Source organism: Myotis nattereri (assembly GCF_964212035.1).
Source record: "Myotis nattereri genome assembly, chromosome: 3".
NCBI classification, from domain to species: Eukaryota; Metazoa; Chordata; class Mammalia; order Chiroptera; family Vespertilionidae; genus Myotis; species Myotis nattereri.
Genome location: NC_138077.1, coordinates 41,812,401 through 41,839,431, shown reverse-complemented (window position 1 = coordinate 41,839,431; position 27,031 = coordinate 41,812,401). Strand labels below are relative to the sequence as shown.

General features: G+C 45.5%; 1 protein-coding gene across 1 annotated transcript in view; it reads left to right on the top strand.

Annotated features, from left to right (window-relative positions):
• Positions 1 to 27,031, top strand: part of MCF2L2 (MCF.2 cell line derived transforming sequence-like 2) — a 210,115-nt gene that overhangs the window by 164,149 nt on the left and 18,935 nt on the right. The window contains exons 19-25 of the mRNA XM_081086362.1: positions 2,810 to 2,902; positions 4,074 to 4,166; positions 7,351 to 7,422; positions 9,419 to 9,544; positions 15,597 to 15,812; positions 16,367 to 16,459; positions 16,612 to 16,690. Of these exons, the coding sequence (XP_080942488.1) occupies positions 2,810 to 2,902; positions 4,074 to 4,166; positions 7,351 to 7,422; positions 9,419 to 9,544; positions 15,597 to 15,812; positions 16,367 to 16,459; positions 16,612 to 16,690 (772 nt within the window). The remainder of the gene's footprint in view (positions 1 to 2,809; positions 2,903 to 4,073; positions 4,167 to 7,350; positions 7,423 to 9,418; positions 9,545 to 15,596; positions 15,813 to 16,366; positions 16,460 to 16,611; positions 16,691 to 27,031) is intronic.

The window sequence follows — 27,031 nt, the reverse complement described above, 5'->3', positions numbered from 1 at the left end:
AAGGTGGGCCTATCATCCCTTTTTTACTATAGCGGTTTATCTTTTCTCAATAGTATTTGCAGATTGACACTAATCATACATATGAACTTCGAAATATTGCTCTGGCCAAGATTTTTTTTAAAATTATTATTATTGATTTTAGAAAGAGGAAGAGAGAGGGATAGAGAGAGAGAAACATCCATGAGAGAGAAACATCGATTGGCTGCCTCCTGCATGCCCCTCACCAGGGATCGAGCCCACAACCCAGGGAATGGGCCCTGACCGGGAATCAAACTGAGACCTCCTGGTTCATAGGCTGATGTTCACCCACTGAGCCACACCGGCCATGCTGGCCAAGTGTTTTAATCAGACTCTATACTTATAGCGCCCAGGGAGATTCTGCCCCCGAGACCAAGCTCCATGTAGAATATTATTTGTCAGTGGTTTACTTTGAGTTTCCTTTGCTCTCTGGAAAGAGCATGGATGAGACTTGGGAAATGGAACTTCTTATCTAGATCATGTATTTGTGCTTGAGAACTGCTATCTGCTTGACCTCAAGTAAGTCACTTAAACCCTTGGAGTCTCGCTTTCCTCCTCCATACAACAGGCTTAATAATACCAACACGTAGAGCTGTTGTGGAAGTCAAATAAAATAATGCATGCAGAAGGGTTAGACAAAGTAAAAAGTGCTGTGACAATAGCTACTATTTGTTGGGTACTCTGCATGTATCAGGCATTTGTTGAGAGGTTTCTATACATCATCTCATTTAATCTCACAGCAACCATAGGAATTGACTGCTGTGGTGAGCCCACTTAACAGGTGAGAAAACTGAGGTGTAGGAAGGTTAAATAACCTCAGGCCATACCCTATCTAATAAAAGAGAAACATGGTAATTAGCGTACGACTGCTACCCTTCCCATTGGCTAATCAGGGCGATATGCAAATTAACTGCCAGCCAAGATGGCGGCCGGCAGCCAGGCAGCTTAAAGCGAACATGAGGCTTGCTTGCTTCAGTGACGGAGGACTCCAACGTTCCCCGCCTGCCTTGCCGGCCTCTGAGCTGCAAGCAACAGGCTTCTAGTATAAAATAAATATCAAAAATATAAGTATTTGTTTTACTATGGTTGCAAATATCAAAAAATTTCTATATGTGACACGGCACCAGAGTTAAGTTAGGGTTTTTCAAAATGCTGACACGCCGAGCTCAAAAGGTTCGCCATCACTGTTTTAGGAGCTAGCAGCCAATGTCTTTGTGCTCTGACAGACTACTTGTAGATGAGATGCCTGAATCAAATTGTAAATTGTAATGTTTTGTAAGCCTGGCCTTCAGGATGGCAGAAATGTGTCCCACATCTAGTCTGCCATGCTTTGGGAGCCACTGAGTTTAACAGATGCACTCAGCAGAGTGCCAGCACACCAAAAACACTCAGTAGACAGTTGCTGAGTGAATGCATAATGAATATATTATTGTTAAGCTTTGAATTCTTATTCTAGTTCCTTAACCAGTCTGAACAACATTTCTCAAGGGCCACCTCTTTTACTAAATGTGTGTGTGCGTGCGCAATTTTTTCTGGAGAGAGTACAAAAGACAGAGTTGCTATAGTTCTTGTAGTGAAATGACCACTTACACTCCATGGGGAGAGGGGGAGAGATACAAAATGGAACTCATTCACCAGAGCCCTGTGTTTAGAAGTAGAAGAGACAGCGTTGACACAGTGAGGGGAAGAGAGCCCACGTGCATGTGAAGGACATCCGGAACTGGCCTTTAGTAGGAAGAGAGGGACACGAAATCTGAAAGGAAGAAACCACGTGGGCCTCTCTGCCAGAGCGGCGTGGCTCTGGGGCAAGCACCGCACCCATGGACCAGGCTCTCCTGATGGAGCAAAGCTGCAGCTGGCTTCATTGGCTTAGGGCAGTGATGGCGAACCTTTTGAGCTCGGCGTGTCAGCATTTTGAAAAACCCTAACTTAACTCTGGTGCTGTGTCACATATAGAATTTTTTGATATTTGCAACCGTAGTAAAACAAAGACTTATATTTTTGATATTTATTTTATATATTTAAATGCCATTTAACAAAGAAAAATCAACCCCAAAAAATGAGTTCGCATGTCACCTCTGACATGCATGTCATAGGTTCGCCATCACTGGCTTAGGGTGTCCTTTCCATCTGGGACATTGGCAGATATGTGTCCTCTGCATGCTCTCAAGGTCGCGCACGCACTCGGATCGCTGTTGGTCTCTAGCTCTGAGACAGTTGAGTACCTTTTCCTTCTTGAATCTTGTGCTACCGGTGAAGGCGATGACTGAGGCAGAGCTTGCCACTTTGGGGCTTGCCCACGTGATTTAGATCTGTGTGGTTTTGTCTGAATGGCCACATTTTCCTGCTGGGGTGTTTCTCTCTGTTGTTTCTCTGGGTTTCCCCCCCTGGAATTGGAGTCATGATTATGGTAAATCGGAGAGGGTGTTCCGTTTTACCATTCAGTAAACACCTTTTTTGCGGGGTAAAGAACTATTTAGGGGAGACATTGGTGTTTTGCATAAAAAGCAGAGGAGAAGCAACACAGATCGAGACCGACTCCTGTTCATGAATGTCCTGTAACTGCTCCCACAGCACTTAGTTCCAATCTGTATTTAGTACGGATGGTTGTTTGTGGCCCCCATCCCCTCCATCACACACTCACTCCATCGCAAGGCCACTGACTGTGCTTCCCCAGCTTCTCACACATTGAAAGACCTGGGCTTGTTGGATGAATAAATAAACTGTAGTATCCTATCCACTTACTGATAATACTACCTGATTAATGTGTTTGAATTTTTTTCCCACTCAGAAAGAAGATCTTCAGATATATTTTAAATACCATAAGAATCTGCCCCGAGCTCAGGCAATCTGGCAAGAATGTCAAGACTGCGCATTCTTTGGGGTAATGTTGAGATTACAAGGTCTCCCACAAACTGTTTTCTCTGAATAATGTTTATGTGCATCAAAAATTTTTTAATATATTTTTATTGTTGATAGTATTACATATATCTCCCATTTTCTCCCCCTTCACCCCCCTTCTCCCAGCCCCTATCCACCCCACCCCCAGGTCTTCACTACCCTATTGCCCATGTCCTTGGGCTATGCATATAAGTATATAAGTTCTTTGGTTTCTTTCTTCTTGTTCCCCCAACCTCACATCGAGGTATGTCAGTCTGTTCCATGCCTCCATGCTCTGGGTGTTTTTTTTTGTTTTTTTTAAATATATTTTATTGAGTTTTTACAGAGAGGAAGGGAGAGGGATAGAGAGTTAGAAACATCAGCTGCCTCCTGCACACTCCCTACTGGGGACGTGCCCGCAACCACGGTGCATGCCCCTGACTGGAATCGAACCCGGGACCCTTCAGTCCTCAGGCCAACGCTCTATCCACTGAGCCAAATTGGTCAGGGCCGGGTCTTATTTTGTTGGTCAATTCATTTTTTTCATTATGCACCAAATTTTTTAAGCTACCAAAAGTATGAACTGGGCAGAAGAATTTGGCACTGGGATTTATGTTTATTCAAAGTCTCTTCTATGTTGAAGTCGTACATTGGAAGTTTGGATGCTGCCCTGGGTCTCTGAGAGCGGGTCTGCGAGGAGCCTGGTGCGGAAACCAGAGTCCTCTTCTAAGGTGGTTTTGAAAATGGAATTAAGTCCAAAAGATTAGACATTGGGACTCTCTTGAATGATATCATAAGCCATCATGTATCCTACTGACTCAAATGACCTCAATGGACCCCCCCTCGCCCAGACCCAGAGACAGGCTGCCTCCTGTGTAGAAGGACCTGAGATGCCCGCTGTCTTCTAGGGGCTTGCCTTCTAAAAGAAATAAGTGGCCCTGCTTCCCTGGTTGCCTATAAAAACACTAGCCAAGTCGTCCCCTTCCCCCTTCCTTTCACTTCACTCGCTGTTGCTGAAGGACTGAGCAACTCAGTAGCCTTAGGAAACTGGCCAACACCACTGCCCCTCTCGTCCATGAAGAGCCCGGCTCGTTTCTGGTGTTTCAATGCCGCCACCTTTGTTCTCTGGTGTGTTGTTTGTTTTGGTTGATGTTGTTTCTGTTTGTTTCTGAAAGGTGTGCCAGCGCCAACTGGATCACAGTCTCCCCCTTTTCAAGTATCTCAGAGGCCCAAGCCAGAGGCTTATAAAATACCAGATGCTGTTGAAGGTAAAGCCAATGAGACCGTGCTTTTCTGTGTTGGGAAAACAGGTGAATGCACTAAGGTGGTCACGTGGACAGTTGTGACTTTGTCGTCTGAGGTAAAATTTCTGCCCTTGGAGCTTTGTCTGTCCTCCAAGTCTCACGCGGCCCTCCTCAGTGAGGGGTAAGACCAAGGAATCAGAGAGTTAAAAGGGACCTGGGAGCCTTCCCACACATATTTTTTACTTAATCCTGCAATCAGATGTGTCAGGCAGGCTCTGGAGTATGCAGAAACTGAGGCTCATGGAGGTTAAGCTCATGTCTGATATTCCGCTCTCGGGAAAAGTGAGCTCTTTCATCTTTGCCTCGACAGCCCCAGCCTAGGCTGCCCTGGCTTTGTTGCTACCAACTGGGATTACTGGACCTCTTAGGCCTAGGTCTTCTCATAGTGGATGAGGATGCCAGAACCACCTCCTCGCTGGGGAAAGCAGTGAGTGATGCCTGCAGAGAGCTGCCCAGCGCTGAGCCCCAGGAAGCTCCGTGACAGGTAGCGCTGTTTCATACCTGGAGATGCCACGCCAGTGTGGGAGTGAGGATGATGGCTCACTGCCTCCCAACACGAGTAGTATCTGTGAGCGAGTAATGATACAGCGTCCTCTTAGGGCCCCACATGCCTCTGACTGTCCCATCCTTACTCTGGTCATGAAGTCCTACCACTGGGCCCAAGGAGGAGGGGGCGGGACCTAAGGGAGGCTCGGGAAGAGGGGGGCCTCACCCCCTGGCCTGGCTGCATCCGGGACTGAGGGCTCCAGTTTTCCCTCTGACGCGATGCTGACACAATAGCTAAGTTCCATTTGCAGAGGACCTTGGGGCACAGCGACCAGAAGCACAGAGTCGGGAGCCAGACATCCTGGGTGTGGATCCAGGCTCTGACAGCTGTGTGAACTCAGGCAGGTTCCTGCTCTCAGTCTCAGGCTCCTCCCCTGTAAAAAAAAAAAAAAAAAAAAAAAAGGTAGTAATGGTACTTGGTGTGCCTTTTGGAAACATTAAAAGAGGGAATACATGTTAAAAATACTTAGAAGATTTTGTTAGCTTTATTGAGGAAACAAGAGACGGAATGATTATAAAATCTTCCTTGGGGGTCTGTGCAAAACCATGGGAGGCGACTCAGGGCCGGCCAGTTTTCCCCGTGGAGAAGCCTGCTAGATGCCCGGGAACACACGTTTGAACCGCTGGCAGGCCTATGATGAAAGGAGGACCGTTGTGGTTGTCTCCGTCCTGAGGAACTGAGCTCATTCTGCAGCTTCTTTGAAAGCATGGGTGTTGGGCAGACTGCCTCGCGGCTTTGAAAGGATTGTAGAATCCTGGTGTGGGAGAGCTGATCCAAGTATAAAAGAAAGGGGAAGGAAGGACGGATTATACCATAAGGACAGACACATGAAAAAATGGGGGAAATATATATTAGCAAGAGATGTGACCAATGGTCAGCATGCTTAATAATGAGCTCATAGAAATGAATAACAAAAAAAGTAAAAAAGGCATGTCTATGAAATGCATACTATCTTATCTGAGATTTTTAGTACATAATGTCTAATGAGTCAAGGCAAGTTAATGAAACAATATTACTATATTATTATCAGCATACATTGGTATCAGCAACAGGAACGCACTTTCATTGAACTCATGGTTTCTGTCAAACAGGCTGAGTGATGGAGGGAAACTACCAAATTTTTTTTAATCCTCCCCCGAGGACGTTTTTATTTTCATTAATTCCAGAGAGGAAGGGAGAGAGGGAGAGAGAGAGAGAAACACCAATTGGTTGCGTCCCATACACACCCTGACCGGGGATCCAACCCAAAACCTGTGTATGTGCCCTAACAGGGAATTAAACCCACAGCCCTTCAGTGTGTGGGATGATGCTCTAATCATTGAGCAGCACTAGCCAGGACTGGAAACTACCAAATTTAATGTAGAGAATTTTTTCCCCCTGGATTTTGTTGAATTAAGATATGGTTTGCAAAATGGTGCAATATTTGTTTACTATAAGTTTTGCTTATTACAAAGCTATTCTAGGATAGATACTCATGCTGATTTCTTGTATAAACTAACTCATATCATAAGAGCAAAATTCATTTTTCTTCTTTTAAAGTTTTAAATAGGCTACTATTTAAAGAAATAATTAATGGGGAGAGGTGGGTAAATGTTACAAACTTTCAGCTGTAAGATGAATAGGGTTTGAGGCTCTGGTGTAAAACATGAAGTTTGATAACACTGTATTGTATAACTGAAATTTACTAACAGAGTAGACTTAACTGTTCTCTCTCACACATAAATGATAACTATGTGAGGTGAGATGGATGTGTTAATTAACTAGATGGGGGAATCCTTTCACAATGTATACATATATCAAATCATCATGATGTACACTTTACATATCTAACGATTTTATGTGTCAGGTCTACCTCAATAAAAAAGAAATTAATAATAAAAATGTAAAAAGGAGACATATGTACTATTTGTTCATATGTAAATACTTTAAACAATAAAATTAAATTAAAATAATAGTAATAATAAATGAAGGAAGGCATTTTACAAAAGAAGAAGAAATGTTTAGTAGCAAACATTTTTTGAAAGTTCTACCTCACTAATTATCTGAGAAATTCAAACTAAAAGGCAGTGAGGTGGGATTGACCTGTTAATTCAATTGGTTGAACATTTTGATTAAATGGCCGGTGAGCCAGGTTTTATAAGTGGCTGGCGGGAACATAGTCCTTCTCTAAGGAACTTGGATATATGCATCAAAACTCTTAAGATTGACAATTCCACTTCTAGGAAGCTATCTTTAGGAAAAATTACAGAATCAAAATATTTAGCAATAGAAAAGATGAATCAATTAGGATGTGTGTATAGGACACAACGCTGACACAATCAAAACCATGTTTTTAAAAGTATGTAATGTCATGAGAAAATAAACATTCATGATATGCCTTGAGTGAGAAAAAGCAGGCTACATTAGGATGTGGCTAATATGATTTTATTTGTGCAAAGAACACTGTGCCAGATAGATAATTCATCCTTTCCCTCTTACTCGTGACAGACAGACAAATGTGCATACATTCTCAGTTACTTTAGCATTTGTCTGGAGATTGCACAGTACATTTAGTTGGCATTCCACTTTTTGATTTCCAATAAGGCTTTTGGGTTACTGCAGGGCCTGCTGGATTTTGAGTCTCCTAAGGATTTGGAGGTAGACCCAGGTGGCCTAGAAGGAGGTGCGGCTAAGGTACTGGATGCTAAATATTGTTTTATCTTACTGTTAATGGTGTTTGCCCAAGAGTGGGAGGATTTATGGTGATTTTGTTTTCCTTGCTTAAGATCTCAATTGTTTAAGTTTTGTAAAATTGTATGTATTTCATAATTCATAGTCAGGAAGAAACAAAATAATTAAAGGCAATTTCAAAGTGGAGATTTGTAGCAGGATAAATGGTATTGTATTTTCTTCCTTTCACACAAAAATGTTTTAACAGGAATACAAACAGGAATGTGTAAAATGCATACATAAAGGACTGAAAGTCAGTGTGGTAAAATCTGCACTGTGGTTTTCCTTCACGGTAGGATTATGAATGATTCATATTTCTTTCTTTGTTTATCTAATTTGTATGCATTGTGTCCCATTCCTCTCCAAATGTGTGTGTGTGTGTGTGTGTGTGTGTGTGTGTGTGTGTGTTCTAAGAGAGACAGCCAAGGTTCCCTTGAAGGAAATGGTAGCCAACCCGATTAGGAAGAAATTTGTGGCTTAGCAGTGGCCTTTCTTATAAATTTCCTATTAAATACTCCAGTTTTAACAAGAGAACCCCGAGGCATGTGTCTCAAAGTCATTTGCATGCCTTCTCTGCTCAGAATGTGTGTGGGGGACCCCTTGAAATTAGAAGCTCAAGACACAGGTAATGATTTTACAGGGGAGCTAGGGGAGCTGGCCTGAGGGAGAGGGGCTTAGTAATGTTTGTAAGGCTTTTTCTGAGCCCCACATTAGCAAAGCAAGACTAGGGAGGAGAAAGTACAGGGGGAGTTGAGTCTCTAAAGTTGAGTTGTACATGTTGAGTAAAGAGGATGATGCCTAGGGTAAGAACTTTTAACCCTTTGCTGATGTTATTGTAAGGTCAGGCGAGAGCCTGCCGTCTTTCACCAGGACCAGAGCGTGTTTATTACGAAGGAGAAGGTAAGACTCCTTGGCAGGTCATTCAGTGGAGGCAGCATGATCTGCTCCATTCATCAGCCCTGTCACTCATGTCTCTGATCCAACAATGCTACTTCCTGCTGCTTCTGCAGAGGTTATGGAAATACACAACCCTTCCCTGACATCATGCAGTAGGGGGCAAAAAGAGGTGGGGCTCTATGGGGCAGCAAACAGCTATCAGTTCTTTGTTGTAGAAATTGATGTGTTTAAAAAACATGGAAGAAACCAAAATCTTTTTGTTTGCACTTACTAGATGACATAAATATGTTATGTAAGTAGTGGGGAATCAAATGCTGAAAACCTAAGCAAAAGCCTTTCAAGCTGTAAGAACCATCCCTCGTATGTCCTCAGTGTCACAGTGCTAACAATGGAAGCATTGGTTTCCTGAATTAGCAGTTCAGGCTTTTCTGCTTAATGCTGAGCCTTCATGTTTGGGAGGTGCAGACCTCCTTGGTAACTTTCAAGGCAGTCGTGTGTGAGAGGAGGAAGGGCAGAGCTATGGAAACGCAACCCTTACAGCGTTTACAGGTAAATCATTTGTCAGCCTGCACTGGCAGCCCGTTCTTTCTCTCCAGGAGTTTAAAACTATTCTCCTCTGGGAAGGTTTTAAGCATAACTTTACCCATAAGAATAAGACTTTCACATTCAATATAGGAATATGAATTGTACTTTTCCGTGGGCCGCAGGGGTAGGAGTATAAAGGAGAGGGCAGTCAATTTAAAGGGGCTGTGTTTTGGGTTTGTTTGGTTTTTTTCATGCTTCAAAAAATCTCAGTATGTTTCTTATAGAGCAGGAGTATAATGCCCATGATTTTATGAACTTCTTTCTTCACTAGTACAATCTACAGAAGTGTGGTTGATGGTAAACCAGCAAATACCGTTAGCCACCATTCTCTGCGAGCCAGAGAGCAGATGGGTGTCCCCAGCGTCTCAGACACTTCGCGCTGGCTGGATCAGTGGCTCCTTATCTCGGTCCTGTTTTCCATCTTCACTTGGAAGATGGTTTACCTTTTGATTCCCTACAAGGCATTTGGTTTCCACAGGACGGGCCTAAGAGGACCAAGGATCCCGCGTTCTTGGCGGAACTGCAGCAGGCTTTGGCCATGATAGAGGAGCTGATCCAGTCCTGTGAACTGGCCGTGGACCTGGCCGCGGTCACTGGATGCCCGGTACGTTATGTCCCATAACAGTGGTTGGAAGGTTTCCCTTGAGAAGCAGGCGCAGTGTAAACACAGTAGGAGATGCTGTGGCCAAGTAGGGGAAACGATGTATGGTAGAGGAATCTGATTCTGGGAAAGTAGCCTGCATCCATCAGCACACCTGTGCTCAGAGATTCCCAGCAGCCCCTCAGGGTTTTCAGGAATCTTGTATTCCTCGTGGTCCAGAATGTTGAGCCTGACCTGTGCTCTGGAAAAACCAGGAACTCAGGGGCCAGAATATATATGGGTGGGGGAAATGGCTAAAAGGGTAATTCATTTGGACTCCTGGCACTATTAAAATTTAAAATGTTCTCCTTTTTGATCAAATTTTCTCCATGAAAATTACTTTGAAAATGGTTGCTAAGTGAAAGTCTCACCCCATTTTACATCCCAGATCCCAGAAGAGGCCCAACAAGCATGTATTATACTTGCCTTAATCCAGGTGGTTGAAGGAAAATACCAAGAGAGGCAATGCTGGGAAGTTGAGCCGTCTCCGCTCGGGCATTCGGGTTAATCCTGAGCAGGCGCGTCCTGGGCATTCCAGGCAAACCGTCCTCTCTGCTGTGTGCTCGCCTGGGACTGGAACATAAGTAATATTCATCTGGAACATAACTAATATTCACAGTCACTGTGAAGTACTCTAGATTTTAGCTCAGTAATATTAGTTTTCTATCATTGTTGGTGACAAATCACCACGAGTCTGGTGGCTTAGAACAACACCAGTTTCTTAGCTTATAGGTCCACGGGGCAGAACTACAACAGTCTCACCAGGGGCCAAAATCAAAGTGTCTGCCTTCCTTTTAGGAGACTCTCGGAGAGAATCTGTTCCTTGTCTTTTCCATCTTAAAAAACAGCAACAACAAAAATCACCCGTGTTTCTTGGCTCACGGCCACTGCCTCACTGCAAAGCAGCAACATCGCAGTCGTTGAGTTCTTACATTGATTGCATCCCTCCGACCCTTTCTTCTGCTTCTCTTTGACTGTTTAAAGACTCTGCGATTCCATCAGACCCACCCAGGTAGTCCATGATAAGCTCTCCATCTCAACGTGAGCTGACGAACAGCTCTGATTCCATCTGAAACATTCGGCATGTGTCCTGACCTACTCTCAAGCTCCAGGGATTCGGGCCTGGACCTCTTTGGGAGGCTATGCTTACTGCACAGGGACCAAGCATTCTGCATTTCAGATACGTTCCTTCTTTTTTTTCTTTTTTTCCTGTTTATTTTTACCTGTTTTTATTGAGGTCTGGGCAGATGAAATGACCTTTCTTATCTTTCCTTGTCATAAATCAAACCATGCAAATTAAGTAGGGGCAAAAACTGTGATTCTTTTCGTTCCTTCCTGGTATTTCTCTGGCCGGCATTTCAGAAACAGCCCCTGGGGTTGCTGTGACCCAGGCAGGGATGCTGTTTCGGTCCCTGGGACTCCCGTGCACTCTGTTTCCTGCTGACGCCAGACTCAGGCGGCTACTCCTGAACCACACGGGGTGATTTCCTTGGTATTAATTTTTCCTTCTTCAGCTAAAGTCAAAGAAGCAAGTTGTTTCATCATTTGGGGACATCTGTCTGTTGTTTTCTTTTTACCTTTGAACATGTGTCAGCCGCCCCTATGAAATACCCATATTTGCCTGAATCAAATGAACGTTACACCGGGCAGGAGACTCCCAGCTGTTCCTCTTAATGTAAGTAACATGAGAGGAGGAAGTTATGAGAAAAGAATGAATGAAACGTGCGTAGATTGCAATCTACTTTAATTGTCCTCCACACGGCTTGTGTGCAAATCAGATGGACCGGTTTATAGAATTTTGGAGATTTTACAGCAAGTGCAAAACGTCTTTTTTGCCCCCATGTGTCCTCAGAATGGCACCTTTCACATAGTACACTCTGTGGTTTCTTTTTTTGCTAAGGCTAACTTGCTTTACACCTCGTACATTGGCTAATTTATCGTGACAGTTTTGTATCATTCTATTGAATGATAGAGCAGGCATTGGAATTTTCAACTTTCTGCTTCAGCAACAGATCCATGGAAAGAAGAGCTAACTCGCCGAAGATCACACGGTCATCAGCTTGCACCGTGTCTTGGATCTCTTCACTCCCTCGCCAGGGTACCACCCTCTCCACATATTCTTCATCTGGTTCTGTTTAGAGTTTACTAACAACTCCCCTACTGCTAACTCAGATCCAGTGAAACTGAGAGTCTTGGCCTCAGCTTTGTGGAACTTTGTCACAAGGTGTTTGCCATCATGTGTTGTACGGGTGAATAAATCCAGCTTAACCTCTTAGTTTCTCTACTTGACACCCAATATTAACCTGGTTTTGTAAAGGAAAGGAATTGAACTTGAGTGGGTGACTTCATAATTAAAGCAACTAGAAAAAAAAAATCCCTTCTGATACTTACATTTCTCTTTGTGTAGACTCAATTCTTGGTTTAATTGAATCACAAAAACTTTTTTAAAATTATTTTTTAAAGAAAGGTTGTTTTATGGAACACTGAGATTTAATTTACTTCCCTCTATTTGCCAAAAAAAGTTTCCCCTCTTCAATCCAATGTATAAAATAGAAGAACATTTAGAGTCCTTTTAAATCCTGACTTGCCAGGAACAAGTTTCAAAGTTGAATAGTAAAGGCTGAATAAAACATTTTAATTTTCTGGAACAAAGTTTATAATTTATTAAAGGGAGTATTTTTATTGCAAGTTTATTGTGGGCTAGGCCCAGGTATTTTGTTTCTATGATACTTTCCACTTTCCTTACCATATGTTGGCTACAGAAATAAGGCTGAGCAAACAATCTTAAGGACTCAGTGGAATTGCCTTGCCTATCTTCCCACCCTCACGACACCTCTAAGTGGAGTCACTGAAGATTAAATCATGTTTAAGGCACCTAGCACCTTGCTTGGTGCCTGGTAGGTGCTGAATACAGGGCCCCAGGGGTGACTTGTTTGGGTCTTTGATCAGACTGGGAAGGAAGAAACCCCTTTGCTTCTGGTGACTGTAGTCTGGGCTTCTCCGTCCCACAGTTTCTGCTTTTCATTTCTGGACCAGGCTTTGTGCTGATTCACTTATCCAGATGTTTCCTGATTCTTTGTGCAAGAAGCGCATAGCTCTGTCACAGCCAAGAGTGAACACCTGGGCACCCCGTCTCTTTCTGGAGGCTAGCTTCCCTAGATTCTCTCTCAGCCAGATCCTTCTTTTGGCCCATGTGGTCACATGTGAAATTCTTATATCAGAGCTCTTACCTACAAATTGTCCACACATGAAAATGGTAGTGTTTACTAGTTTATCTTTGCCATCATTTCCCATACGGAGGAGGACTGTTGACTTGCTCATTTGAGTGGAGGGTAGCCCCTAGTCTATCTCTGAGTTCAGATCCATTAGGTTCATCAACACACCAAAGTGAGGGCCACACCATTACGTCACTGGTGGGAAAAACTGGTTGGGGGTAATTCATTTCCTGGAGCTGCCATGACAATACGCCACATATTGGGTGGCTTAAAACCACAGACATTTATTTTCTCACAGTGCTGGGAGTTAGAAATCCAGAATCAAGGTATTGCACAGCTACGTTCTCTCTGAAGGCTCTTCCTCCTTGCTCCTGTTTCTGGCAATGCGTGGCGTTCCTTGGCTTTCAGCGACATCACTCCAATTCCTGTCCCTGTCTTCACATGACTGTCTTCTATATGTGTGCGTCTCCGTGTCTCTATTTCTTCTTCTCATAAGGACATCAGCCTTCAGGTTAGGGTCGACCCTAATCCAGTATGACCAAATGTTAACTAATTACATCTGAGATCCTATTTTCAATACTGTCACGTTCTGAGGTCCCAGGTGGACATGGGTTTTGGAGGAGATGCTATTCACTGCATTAACTCCCTCGTCATAGTGCTGAGCACTCAGCGTCATATCCCCTCCCCCCACCCCTCACTAAATGCCAATCAATGATTAAATACTTTCTAAGGGACCAATATCTGTGAGAGGTTGTGCACGTGGTCTCTGGCTTTGGGACCAGACTACAGTCTGATTGGAAAGAAAGGATAGACATGGTTGAAAAGATGGCCCAGTCATCCTTGGTCCCTCTCTGAGGAATCTCCTTCCCTGTTCCCCTTGGCAGCGGTGGCCTCCACACAGACAGGCATCCTGACTGTTTAATCCTGTCAGGGGCATGGTTCTGACAAAGTTTATGCAAGACGACCTGGAGGATATGCAGCTCGTCCATTTCAGCCAGACTCACACCCAGCAATCGGCCCCAGTGACTCCCCGTGATGATGGGCTCACTGGAAAAGGTGACTGAGAGCCTCAGGTAGAGTCAGGACAGTGGCAGCGCCGAGCTCCCAGACGTGGGACCTGGGCAACTGCAGGCTCCCCATCAGCTCTGGGGCCTTGGCCTGGAAGGGAGTTGGGGTTCTCCCCTATGTGCTCTGCCTCTCCTCTCACCGGGCAGCAACTGGGTCTGTCCACGTCTTTTTTCCTTCCTCATAGTTTCCAGTGACTCATCTTCATGCTCTGCTTCCTTATCACTCATTCTACCACCTGCCCTCTGATACAGCATCTCACAGCGGCAATCCCTGCTGCTCACTGCCTCCTCCTCAGGACTCTTCAGCTGAGACAAGGGTCAGGTTGACTGTCTGGCATCTTTTTCACATGAGGCCCCTGTGGTCAGGGGCTGGCACCTCACTGGCCTCACATCCTTTGATCGTTTGCCTCCCAACATGCAAACGGCTGTGGCTGCAGGTGTGGTGAGGAGGAAAGTGCAGGGGTGAGTAACGACAGAAGCATCGCTGTCCACGGCAGCTTCTTTGGCCATGGCCTTGGCAGACACCTTACTAACATGGCCCTGCCCTCGACAGGTCATTAGAGAGAGCACACCTGGGCTCATTCACACCCCCATTGTTCTGGCCTCTTTTAGAATTGCTTTTACAGCTGTGCCTATGAAGTGATGTTCCACCTTCGCCAGATGTGTCCTTAGAAAGCGCTTTACCTAAAATCCATTCATCCATCTATTCTGGGATGTGTTTGAGGGTGGGCTCAGCATGTGACTCAGTGACCCTGTATGAGGATTCATGGGAGAAATTTCTCTCATGTCTCATTAACAGGAATCCATGTGTTTCCTGAACAACTGGTTTGGGTATGTCTTGGGACATAATGATTCGTATAACTCGCTGTGCTTCCCTCGGTGCTGTCCGCTGGGAGGTCAGAGCTGAGTCTGCAGCAAGGGTACATGGCTTTATTGCGTGGGTTTTACGTATAACCTTTTCATCTTCTAAAAATTTGTTTGCCCTAATTTCCTCAGTTATTTTCTGTCTGCAGGGGTGGGGAAAGCCCAGCCCACGGGCCATAGAAGGCCTGAGAAATCATTCGGTCTGGCCCTGCCAAGGCATTAGGGCTGAGCTAATTAAATGTCTGACCGAAGATAGCAGGCTAGTCTTTAAGCTGGTAATTTTGTATGGCCCACGAATGATGTTATAAATATCCAACTGGCCCTTGGCAGAGAAAAGGCTCCCCACCCCTGCTTTCGGTCGTATTAAGCTTCCTCCTTTCAGAACAAATCTCATGATCCCAGGTTCTCATAGACATGAACCAGATGGGGCACGTGGATTACCCGAGATCCACGATGCAGCAAAACATGTTGTCTCTTCTGAGCACAATTCCCATGTTAGTCTCTTGCCCTTGTTAAGTAGCGCCGTGGCTCAGAAACAAAGATGAGGACGTGGAATTCTGCCAGCTACACTGAATTACAAGGCAAAGCATCAGAGTCCCAGTATCTTTAGTTCCGGTATTGCCCACGTGCTGTCTGTGTATTCCCTTGCGCAGCTGAGCTATTTCCTGATGTAACTGAGGGGTGTCGTCCTGCTCAGTGAAGCTTACAAGGTTGCAGTTTTGATTTAGCGGCAGGTTCGCCTGGGGGGCACTTCGAAGATCGTGGACCTCGAATAAGCACGATTTCTCCTTGGAAAACAGACCCCTCAGAGTTCTTTCCCGGGCGAGTCATTGAGCAGCTCCGCTTTGTGTGTGTCTGTGATCCTTAAAGGAGGACATCGGAGAACTGGGCAGGCTGCGGAGGCACGGCGCGTTCAGCGTCTGGACGGTGCACAAGGAGCGCTCCAAGGTGACGGGTTTCATTCGCTTTAAGCCCAGCCAGAGGCAGCTCTATCTGTTTGAAAGGGGAATCGTGTTCTGCAAGATACGGATGGAGCCCAGTGACCAGGGCCCGGCCCCTCATTACAGCTTTAAGAAGTCTATGAAGGTAAAGGGCTCCTGTCCCCCTGGGCGTCTGCACAGCCTATGGAGAGAAACACAGTGATCTGATGTTACAGACAGGAAGCTGTAGCACAGAGCAGTGGGGCTCACTTGCCAAATGCCGCACAACAGAGCGAGAATCCACACCCACGTCTCACTCCAGAGTCGGGCTGCGAATCAGTCAGCAGACAGGGCAGAGCTGGAGGAGAGGGGATTTCGTGCTAAGTAGAGGGAAGGGGCCTATTTCCTCCGGGCACAGGAGTGAGAGACTTGGTGAGTAGAGCCTATGTTACGGAAGAGATGATCTTTGCTTAAAGGTTGAGGCTACAGCTCTACTGATAGGAAGATATAGCCTGTTATCCTCTGAAACAGACGAGGCAGATGGCTCTGTGCCAGACTGTTTTATGCTCCTTGGAGCCGTTAAGAGAAGACAGCAAAACACTTGGAAGGAAGATGGCAGAAGAGAGACATCAGGGGTAGAAAGGATTAGGGTAGCTGACAGTGACCATTCTGAAATCAGAAAACGATGGTTTGGACATTTTTCTTCTTTCTTTGTAACAGTGGACGACACTTTCGATTCACCAACTTGAAAGGGGGGGCAACAGAAAGTTTGAACTTGTCGACCGAAATGGACTTGAGAAATACATCCTGCAGGTAAAGCTCGGGGCTTCCCCAGAGGGGTGCCCGTGGCTGGACACGTGTTTTCTATCTCATTGTTCCTACGGTCCCCCAGAGGATGAAAGCCCTGTGCAATTCATCCTCCAGCTGATCTGATACTCACAGTGTTTTCTTATCTGTAATTGCAGGCAGCTTCCAAGGAAATCAGAGATTGTTGGTTTTCGGAAATAAGTAAATTATTGATGGAACAACAAAACAATAATAAAGGTAGGGTTACCCTTGCTGGCTTCAGTCTGGAGAGCTATACTGTGTCCAACCTTGTGGAGGGTGTGCAGATTGGAGATAGTGTTAAAGAAAATGGTTTGCCAGGAAAATAACTGTGGCCACACTTTTGAGTACCTGGAAGGTAAAGGGCTTGCTTTAGATGGTATGCATTTTTTGTGGTTGTGTGTGTGTGTGTGTGTGTGTGTGTGTGTGTGTGTGGTGTGTGTGTGTGGTCCTTGTAGTTGTGTTCCCCCACATATGTAATTGCCAAGATTAACTTTCTCAACCCAATAGCTCAAAGCCACCCCAGAAAATTTTCATGGAAATTTAAATGGCCAATACGACTTTCAGAAGCTGTACTACTTTTTCTAAAAAAAAAATTGAAATATAATTAATATACGATTCACTCTCTTAAAGTGTACAAATCATTGGGGTTTAGTCTATTCATGAGGTTGTGCAACCATCGCCGCGTGACAAATTCCAGAATATTGTCACCCTCCCACCCCCGCCATAAAACCATGTACCATTAACACCCGTTTCCCATCTCCTCCCGCCAGCCCCTGACAACCACTGATTTACCTCCTGTCTCTATGTACATTTTTATTCTGGACATTTTATATAAATGGAATCATATAAAATGTGGCACTTTCTGTCCAGTTTCATTCAGCCTGATTTTCTCAGCGTCCATCCCTGTTGTAGCATGAATAAGTGCTTCACTTTTTTCCACAGGTGAATACTAGTGTATTGGATGGACATACCATATTTGTTTATCCATTCACCTGTTGACGGATAGTTGAGTTGTTTTCACTTTTTGGATATTGTGCGTAATGCTGCTATGGAAACGTGTGTACAAGTTTTTGTGTGATCCTATGTCATCAATTCCCTGGGGTATATAGGCAGGGCCATATGGTAACTCTGTGTTAACTTTTGAGGAATTTAAACAATTGCCTCCACTCATTTTCTATAAATGCCCCTGGGGAAAGGCTTTCTACACTGGCCAAGCTTTGAATCGGTCCTGATAAAACAAATTTGCAATGAGGGTATTGCAAGGAACCCCCAGACAAATGAATAATGACGGTTCTCTGGGATGAGACTCTGAAGGAGCTACCATCCTGTGCTGCCCCTCCGGTGACGGCCAGATTGCTGAACCTCATCATGATTGCTGAACCTCATCATCCTGCTAAACCTCCTCATGATTGCTAAAGCTCAAGACAGATTTCAGGTCCTTGGTGTCCAAGGCTGTCACCAAGAGTTGGGGGAAGAATGGGACAGGGCAACTAAAATACCACGCAGTTCACCGTTCACGCTGAAATGCAGCCATTTCTCTTAAATCAGTGATGTCCGGAATGCTGCCAGCCTTTGTCTAATTCCCAGTGTTCTGAAAATACCGTTTCCGGCTTGTTTTGCCAGTTTTTTTCCGTGCTTTCATGTGGAGTTTTTGGAACAATATAGTATTTTTTTTTTTTTGCACCATTTTCACAAATGTCACTTGCTGTAGTCCTTTTCAGAATTAAAAGTCATCTTTGAGTGGGCTTCACCCTGTCACTTTTTATTTTTTCAATATACCCTCATTACAGCAGGGATATTTTGTAGAACAATCCACAAGTTTCATCAATTGAGTTTTAATATTTCCTTTAGGTTATGTTGCTGGGGTTAAGAAATGTGGATCTCATATGGAAAAATCTATTTCCTATCATTTATACTGGCCATGTTGTTCTGCACTTGGTGAGGAAAATCATATAAATATGAAAAGATGAGCTTTGTCTCTGGAGATTTAGATTCAGATTTATAATGAAACCATTTGATATCCTTTCTGTGTCTGCTGTGATTGCCAAGTGGTCAGGAGGAAGCGAGGGTGAGTGTGCGTCATGTAGAAAAGATAGATTAAGAAGTGTGACTGGAAAACCACAACCAAGTGACCCAGTTCTTGATTTAAACTGTAGGCCTCTGCCAGGAAATAGTAACAAGAGTACATAATCGATTTTAATTTATATAAGTACTAGAGGCCCAGTGCACGAAAATTCATGCACTCAGGGTGGGGGGTCCCTCATCCTGACCTGCTCCCTCTCGCAGTCAGGGACCCCTTGGAGGATGTCCACCTGCCTGCTTAGGCCCGCTCCCAGGGGATAAGGGCCTATTTGGCAGTCAGACATCCCTCTGGCAGCCCAGGAGCCCTCGGGGGATGTCTGACTAATGGCCTAGGCCCGCACTCCCCCCATTAGTTGGACATCCTTAGTGCGGCCATGGAGGCGGGAGAGGCTCCCGCCACCACCACTGCACTGGCCAGCCATGAGCCGGCTGATGGCTGAGTGGCACTCCCCTTGTGGAAGCGCACTGACCACCAGGGGGCGGCAGCTCCTGCATTGAGCATCTGCCCCCTGGTGGTCAGTGTGCATCATAGTGACTGGTCGTTCCCAGTCGTTCTGCCATTAGGGTCAATTTGCATCTTACCCTTTTATTATCCTATCTTATAAAAGAGTAATATGCAAATTAACCATCACTCTGTCACAAAGATGATGATGGCACAGAGCTGGAGTGAGCAGGAAGCTTGAGTTGCCCTGGCAATGGAGGAAGCCAAGCTTCCCGCCTGCCCTGCCGGCCCTGAGCTCCGCTCAAGGCTACAAAGTTTCAATTATAGAAGGTAAATAAATCCTAGATACCTGCTTCCAGCCAGCGTGGCTTCCACTCAAGGAGGAGCTGGGAGCCTGACCAAGGCAACAAAGTTTCAATTATAGAAGATAAATAAATCCCAGCAGATATCTACTTCCAGCCCGTGGCATGGCCAGCCTGAAAACGACCCTCAGCCCCTCACCCAAGTTGGCCAGGCACCCCAGTGGGGACCCCCACCCTGAAGGGGCTGTGGCCAGCCTGCAAACAGTCATCAGCTCCTCACCCAGGCTGGCCACACCCCCATGGGGTGAGGGTTCCCACTGGGAGGCTTGACCAGCCTGCAAACAGCCATCAGCCCCTCACCCAGGCTGGCCAGGCACCCTAGCAGGACCCCCACCCTGATCCAGGACACCCTTCAACAGCCGGCCCGACCCGTGCACCAGGCCTCTATCCTATATAATAAAAGATGAGAAAGATCGGCTGCCTCCTGCACACCCCCTACTGGGGATTGAGCTCACAACCCAGGCATGTGACCTGACCAGGAATTGAAACTGTGACCTCCTGATTCATAGGTTGATGCTCAACCACTGAGCACCACTGGCCGAACTCATGCTTCTTTTTTATTACCTTTCTCCTACCCCTTTCTCACCTCTCACTGCTTTTCAGATGATCAGTGATTTTTCTGTCACTATAGATTAGTTTGAATTTTCTAGAATTCCATAAAGAGAATCATATAACATGTGCTTTATTGGGAAGGTGTCTTTCACTCAGCATACTTATTTTGAGATTCATTCATGCTGTTTAGTGTAACAATAGCACATTACTGTGTAGCATACCCTTATTTGGATATACCCCAATTTCTTTATCCATTTACCTGTTAATGAACATTGGGTCTGTTTCCACTGTGGGGAGCTATTTTGAATAACGCTGTTATGAACATTCAGGTAAAATCTTTTGTGAACACATGTTTTCATTTCTCTCAGGTAAAATGCTTAGGCCATGTGGCAGGTGCATGTCTAACTTTCTAAGAAATTGCTAAACTATTTCCTTATATTGTCACAGCAGTGTATGGGAGTTTCACTTGCTCCCCACATCCTCACCAGCACTTGGTATTGTCAGTCTTTTTAAGCTTTCTAATAGATGTGTAGTGGTTTGTCATTGGAGTTTTAATTTGCTTTTTCCTAGTAGCTAATGGCTGAGCATCTTTCCGTGTGCTTCTTTGCCATCCAAATATCTCCTTTGGTGAAGTGTCTGTTTGAATCTTTGCTCATTATTTTCTTATTATTGAGTTTTGAGAGGATTTTTTTTTTATTTCTTAGACACAAGTCCTTAGTAGATATCTGTTTTGCAAATATTATTTTTTCAGTGTGTGGCTTATCTTTTTGTTCTCTTAGGAGTGCCTTTTGAAGAACAAAAAATTTAATTTTGGTGAAATCCAGTTTTAAAAAATGTGTGGATCATACTTTTGATGTTGTGCCTAAGAAATCTTTGTCTAATGGTCACAAAGATTTTCTCCTATGTTTTCCCTTAGAAGTTTTGTAGTTTAAGATTTACATTTAGGTCTCTGATCCATTTTGAGGTTTTGTTGTGTTGTTGTGTATGGTGTGAAGTGTGGGTTAAAGTTCGGTGTTTGCTTACTTAAGGCCAGTTGTTCCATTACCATTTCTCCAATTGACTTTGTATCAGTGCACCTATTTCTGGATGCTCTGGTTCCATGGATCTACTTGTCTATCTTGACAGCAATACGTTGATTACTATCTTGATTGGCTGTGGCTTTCTATTAAGTCTTCAAATCAGATCATTGGAGTTTTTAAAGGAAAATCAATATATATAATTGATTTCAGAGAGGAAGGGAGAGGGAGAGAGAGATAGAAACGTTTGGGCTCAGGTGGAAAAAGTGAGCACTTAATGGGCACATAGTTTATTCCTTACTTCAGCAGCAGAACCAGGTCTTCTGAGCCTGGCTCACCGAGCAGGGTTGGTTGCAATGTTCCTGTGAGTCAGCCAACAGCCAGAGCTCTAGGAATTCGCAGGGGCCCTTGCACCCTGTGTGTGAGCAGGAGCGGAGCCTTGGGCTGGTCCCTGAGAAAAGACAAGACTCCAGGGGCAGAACACAGACTTGGGGGCATCAAGGAACAGGGGAGGGGGGTTGGAAGGTTCTAAGATTAGGAATACTAGGACTGTATGTCTGTCCAGCACTTTATGAAGCCCTGACACATACAACATTATCACCCCAGTTCACTCCTGCATTGCTCTACACCACCTTTAACCCAGGTGGGCATACATAACTCTGTGCCTTCTGGGCAAGGCATATATGGGCCCCAGCCACAGGGCCCGCTAAGGTGACAGGAAGGACACAGCAGCCTCTGAGGATGTGGAGACAAGGCCTCTGCAGACAGCCAGGCAGCAGGGGCCTTGTGCTCAGAGGGCCTGAGGGAGTCAGATAGGACTTGGGCCGGGAAGAGTCGAGTGTGGCCTGATGGGTGGGACACAGCAGTGGGACAGTTTAAGGAGGGAGGCAGGCTCTGTGGTTTGGGACAACCTCTTCATCTGTGGCCTGACCACCTGTGACCAGAAGGCCTAGGGAGACTGAGGGGAACATCATGCTCACCGGGAAGGGCTCGGGGGCAGGCAGCTTCATGGGACAGCACAGTGCAGTGCGTGGGGTGCCGTGCGTGGGATATGGTGCTGACAGCCAGAGCCCGGGGCTGGGAAATGAAGGCCACACAGGCCCATCCTAGCAACTGGACAACTCATGGCAGTCACACGGGGCGAAGGGTGGACCCAGGAACCTTTGAAAATCACTGAGCTGCCTCTCAGTGAGCATCTTTCCGTGGGGATCTGCAGCCCTGCCTGAGCGGTTCACAGGTAGAGTGGAGGAAATAAGGCCGGGAGAGGGGAGGCAGGCTGCAAATATGTATCAGGCTGAGGAGTTTGGCTTGTGTGCTGGTGAAGGCAGTGGGGAGCCGCTGGAGGCTGAGACCTGGTGCTGTCCTAATAGCTGGGACAACACCTGGGCAAAGAATGCGATTCTGAACACTGCCCCTGAAAGAGCTGATCTTTCCCTCACCCAGTCAGATAATTTGGGCTCAGGTGGAAAAAGTGAGCACTTAATGGGTACATAGTTTATTCCTTAATTCAGCATTAAGGGCGCTAACTGTGGAAAGCGGGAGGGACCCAGAATCAAGGCTCGCAGGGAATGCCGCGGGAGGGACAGTGAAGGAGAAGAAGAGGCCAGGGTCAAACCAGCCAGGACTGCAGGGATGTTTGTGAATTGCTGGGAAAATAAGGCAGATCTACACACTCTCATGTGTTCTTATAGTATTCTCTGTAAGTATACATGTGTGTATAGAATCCATATGTAAAACCAAATCAAATTGGATTACGTTTGACAGTGCTGTGTTTTTTTTAATCTCAAGCCAAGGGAATCTGCAGTTTGAAGCAAGTGCTAGGTGTGTAGTGAGGTCTTTTTAAAAAGTGTCAAATATTGTACATAGTCCATATTAATTCTACATGATTTCTTTTATTGATACTTTCAACACTTAACTTATTAGCAGGGATTTTCAATTAAAAAACACACATGATAGTTCTTCAACCCCACTGCCAGCCTGGGGCATCTTTCCTAATGCTTGCTTGCTGTGTTGTCAGGTGAGCTCAGACCTGCCATTTTGAAACATCCCTTAACTACCCCTTTTTTCCTGGCTGTTCTCTTGAGCTTTCAAATGAGAACTTCCAATTCTACTGCTACTTGCACCGGGCTGCCCCGCCTCCTAGTTTACAGAGTCACCAAATATACCAGCTTCCCTCACCCCCTGATCACCACTCTTTCTCTCTTCATTTCTCCTTGTCTGGGAGGGAGACCCACTCACACCTTTTTCGGGGTTAAGTTCTCGCTGGTGCTCCTGCCGACTTAGAAACTTTCTCATCTGTAATTCCTCTCCCTATGCAAGGAACGCAGCGGGCATTTCATAAACACTTATCAAATGAACTTGGAAACTGTGATCCAGTTCAGGGGAGAAGCTCAGTTGGCCTGACCCTAATGGAGGCACCTCTGACCTAAAACAAAGAGATGACAGAGGTGGGAAGGGGTGAGGAGACGGCTGAGTCCCTCTCTCTCCCCTCTGTATCCACTGTATCTTATGAAGCACTCTAGTACAGAATTTAACATGCTGTGTTATAATTTTACTAGAGGCCCAGTGCACGAAATTGGTGCATGGGGGAGAGGGGTGGGTCCCTCTGCCTGGCCTGCACCCTCTCGCAATCCAGTACCACTGGTTCATAACCACTCGCCTGCCTGATCACCCCTAACCCCTCTGCCTGCCTGTCTCATTGCCCCTAACCACTCTGCCCGCCTGCCTGATCGCCTCTAACTGCTTGCCTGCCTGCCTAATCGCCCCTAACCACTCTGCCTGCCTGCCTGATCGCCTCTAACTGCTTGCCTGCCTGCCTAATCGCCCGTAACTGCCACTTCTCCTGGAAGGTCATTCGGCTGTCCAGTCTAATTAGCATATTACACTTTTATTATTATAGATGATGTGGATTTTTTCCCTCTCCACCAGAACATGAATTTTTCTTCTAGGGCATGGGAGTTGTCTTACTAGTTTGAGCTTCCCTCAGGCCTCAAAGTATACAAAGGCCTGGCACTTGTATAGGTGCTGAATAATCACATCAGGCTAGCAAACTACTCCGATGAAATTTAGCTGAAAGTACATTTTACCCATCTCTGACCTCCAGTGTCCAGTAAGTGTTTATTTGTTGAGCTAATCTAACCCCCAAAGGTTACTATAATAGTTGGCATTTCAGGACAGGGGAGGGAGAACGAGGGAACTATTGTGAGCCAACCGAACGGCTCTTCAGAGGATGAAAGGGGATTCTCCCACTCTAAGACTTGCAGCCAGTCAGATGTTAACTGTAGCATCCAGCAAGCGGTGTCCCTTGACCACTCCCCTGTTGGGTGTCATACAGCCAGGGCAGGTCTCAGACTCAAGTGAAGGAAGAGGATGAAGGAGGCCCTTGAGACCAGAAGAACCTGGTGAACCAGCCCCACTCCAGCTAGTACAGGAGGAATGCATTGCCATTCTGTCTAGTGTTCTGTGTTCATGGACAGCTCTCTAAGCAAAGGCAAGACAGTGGAGGCCTTGCTGCATGGCTCAGTGATTGAGCGTTGGCCTATGAACTAGGAGGTCATAGGAGGGGCACATGCCCAGGTTGTGGGCTCAGGGGGGCATGCGGGAGGCAGCCGGTCAGTGATTTTCTCCCATCATTGATGTTTCAATCTCTCTCCCTCTCCGTTCCTCTCTGAAATCAATACAAATATGTATTTTTAAGAAAGCAAAAGTACAGGCCTGAGAAAAGGGGGGGAAGCGGGGGTGCTCAAGGAGAGCATGCACTGGCCTCCTGTATCGTGAGGGGTTTTAATCTGTTTTCTAAAGGCAGGAATTTTAGGGGAGTTCTCAGGGGAGGGTCTCAGTGGAATAGTCACAGCTTTCCAGGTGTGCCCTTCAATATGCTGAGTCATCAAGATGAGCGTAGGGAGGGGTCAGGATCATTCTCTGGTCAGTTTCATCTTAAGAACGTCACTGAGTGCCCCAGCGGGTAGCTCGGTTGGTTGGAGGGTCGTCCATCTACCTAAAAGACTGTAGGTTTGGTTCCCAGTCAGGGCATATACCTAGGTTGCCAGTTCGATCCCCGCTTGGGGAGTGTACAGGAAGCAACAGACCAATGTTTCTCTCTCACATCGATGTCTCTCCTCCCTCTCTCTTCCTTCCTCTCTCTCTGAAAAGAGAAAACAATCAATAAACATATCCTCCAATGAGTATAAAAAACAACAACAATGTCACCGAAGAGGGACCGAGGCAGGTGTGTCCCAGCACAGCCTGGAATGTGTAAACCATTTGCTCCTAAGTGTCCTTGGCTAGGGAAGATAAGACCTTGCGATTTATTATCTGACTGTAAATTACTTGACCAGTCTGTTCAGCCATCTGTCTCAGTTTCCCCATTCCATTTGCCAAAGAATTTTCCTAGCTTCTCACTATCCTGCCTCAGTGTGAAATTTTTGTTTTGTTTTCCAGGGATACTTTGTATTGGCTTGTGAAAACTTTAAAAAAAAAAAAAAAAAAGTAAAATCATATTTTTATCTCCTAAATAATTGGCTTTATCCCTCAATCCTGTCTCAGATCAAGCCACATCCCAGCTTCCTTTTCTATTTTGAAAACCTTGAAATGAAGGAAGACGGACCCCTGGTATTGGACTCCTCTTTTGGGCGGGAGCGGGGGGGCGGGGGGGGGGGGAGAAATCCCCTGAAGATGAGTGAAGTATATACTCAGAATTCCATTCTCAACCTACAGGTTATTTATGTAACAGGAGACTCTTCCAATTATCAAAAACTGTTAGAAAAGTGAGCCCCTCAACCTTACCTGGTCATAGAGTATGTTTTGTTCTTGAGGCATTTAGCCCCTTCTTTTCCATGTGCCAAGAATCCCTTAAAGAGAGCTTTAAAAGACCCTTCGCTTGAGGACAGAGGGCCAACATGGCGCAATCTACCAATCTGCAGATATGAGCAAATTGATAGGGTTAAACTTCTTCATCCCAAACATAAGGATGTGGATTTGTCCAGATGTGTCCATATGTCTGCATGTAGCTGTGTGTGCGCACACATGCATGCACATACTTTCAGTGCTAGGAAAGCAGGCTGGGTGCAGAAGACAGAAAAATAACAGTGGGATGACTATCACGTCAACATGAGCTTTGGTGATGCTTTCGCTGGTTAGGTTCATAAAAACCGTCAGCTCGTCAGGAGATCGACCAAACCTCAAAAAAACCCAGTGATGTTGTGGAAAGTAGTATAATTCACTGAAATTATTCACAAACGCTGGTGAGGATATGGAGCAACAGGAACTCTCAATCATTGCTGGTGGGAATGCAAAATGGTACAGACAGTTTGGCAGCGTCTTACAAAAGCTAAAGACAGTTTTGCCATAGGGTCCAACCATCTCACTGCTTGGTATTTACTCAAATGAGTAGCAAACTAGAGTACATCCATACAATGAGATATTATTCAGCAACGGAAAGAAATGAGCTATCAAGTCACCAAAGACATAAGGAAACTTAAATGTACATTGCTAAGTAAAAGAAGTCAGTTTTTAAAGACTATATACTGTATGACTTCATCTATATGACATTCTGTGCCGGGGTCCAACCCCAGCAGGTCCAGGGGTTCCCAAAGGCGTAGACGGAGTCGGCGAAGAAGGAAGGACACGGAGACAGTGTTCAGTTGATCAGCAGCCTAGCCAGGATCTCCAGCCAGGATCTCCAGCCAAGTTCTGGTCTGGATCTCCAGAGAGGTTCTGTTTAGGATCTCCAGCCAGGTTCTGTGTCCATGGTCTCTTGCTAGGTTCTCCAGGTTCTCCAGCCAGGTTCTGTAGCCAAGTTCCCTTGCTAGGTTCTCCAGCCAGGTTCTGTCCAGGTTCTCCAGCCAGGTTCAGTCACCAGGTTCTAGTCAGGTTCTCTTGCCAATTTCTGTAGTCAGGTTCACTTCAGGATCTTTTGCCATGTTCTCTCGCTAGGTTCTGTCTCTAGGTTCTGAGGCCAGTTTCTGTCCAGGATCTTTTGCCATGTTCTCTCCAGCGAAGTTCTTCTGTCTCTAGAGAACGTTCTGTGTAGGTTCTGTGCCTAGGTTCTGTCTCTCTTCGTTCTGTCTTCTTACATCTGTATTTATACCAGTTCTGGAAAAGG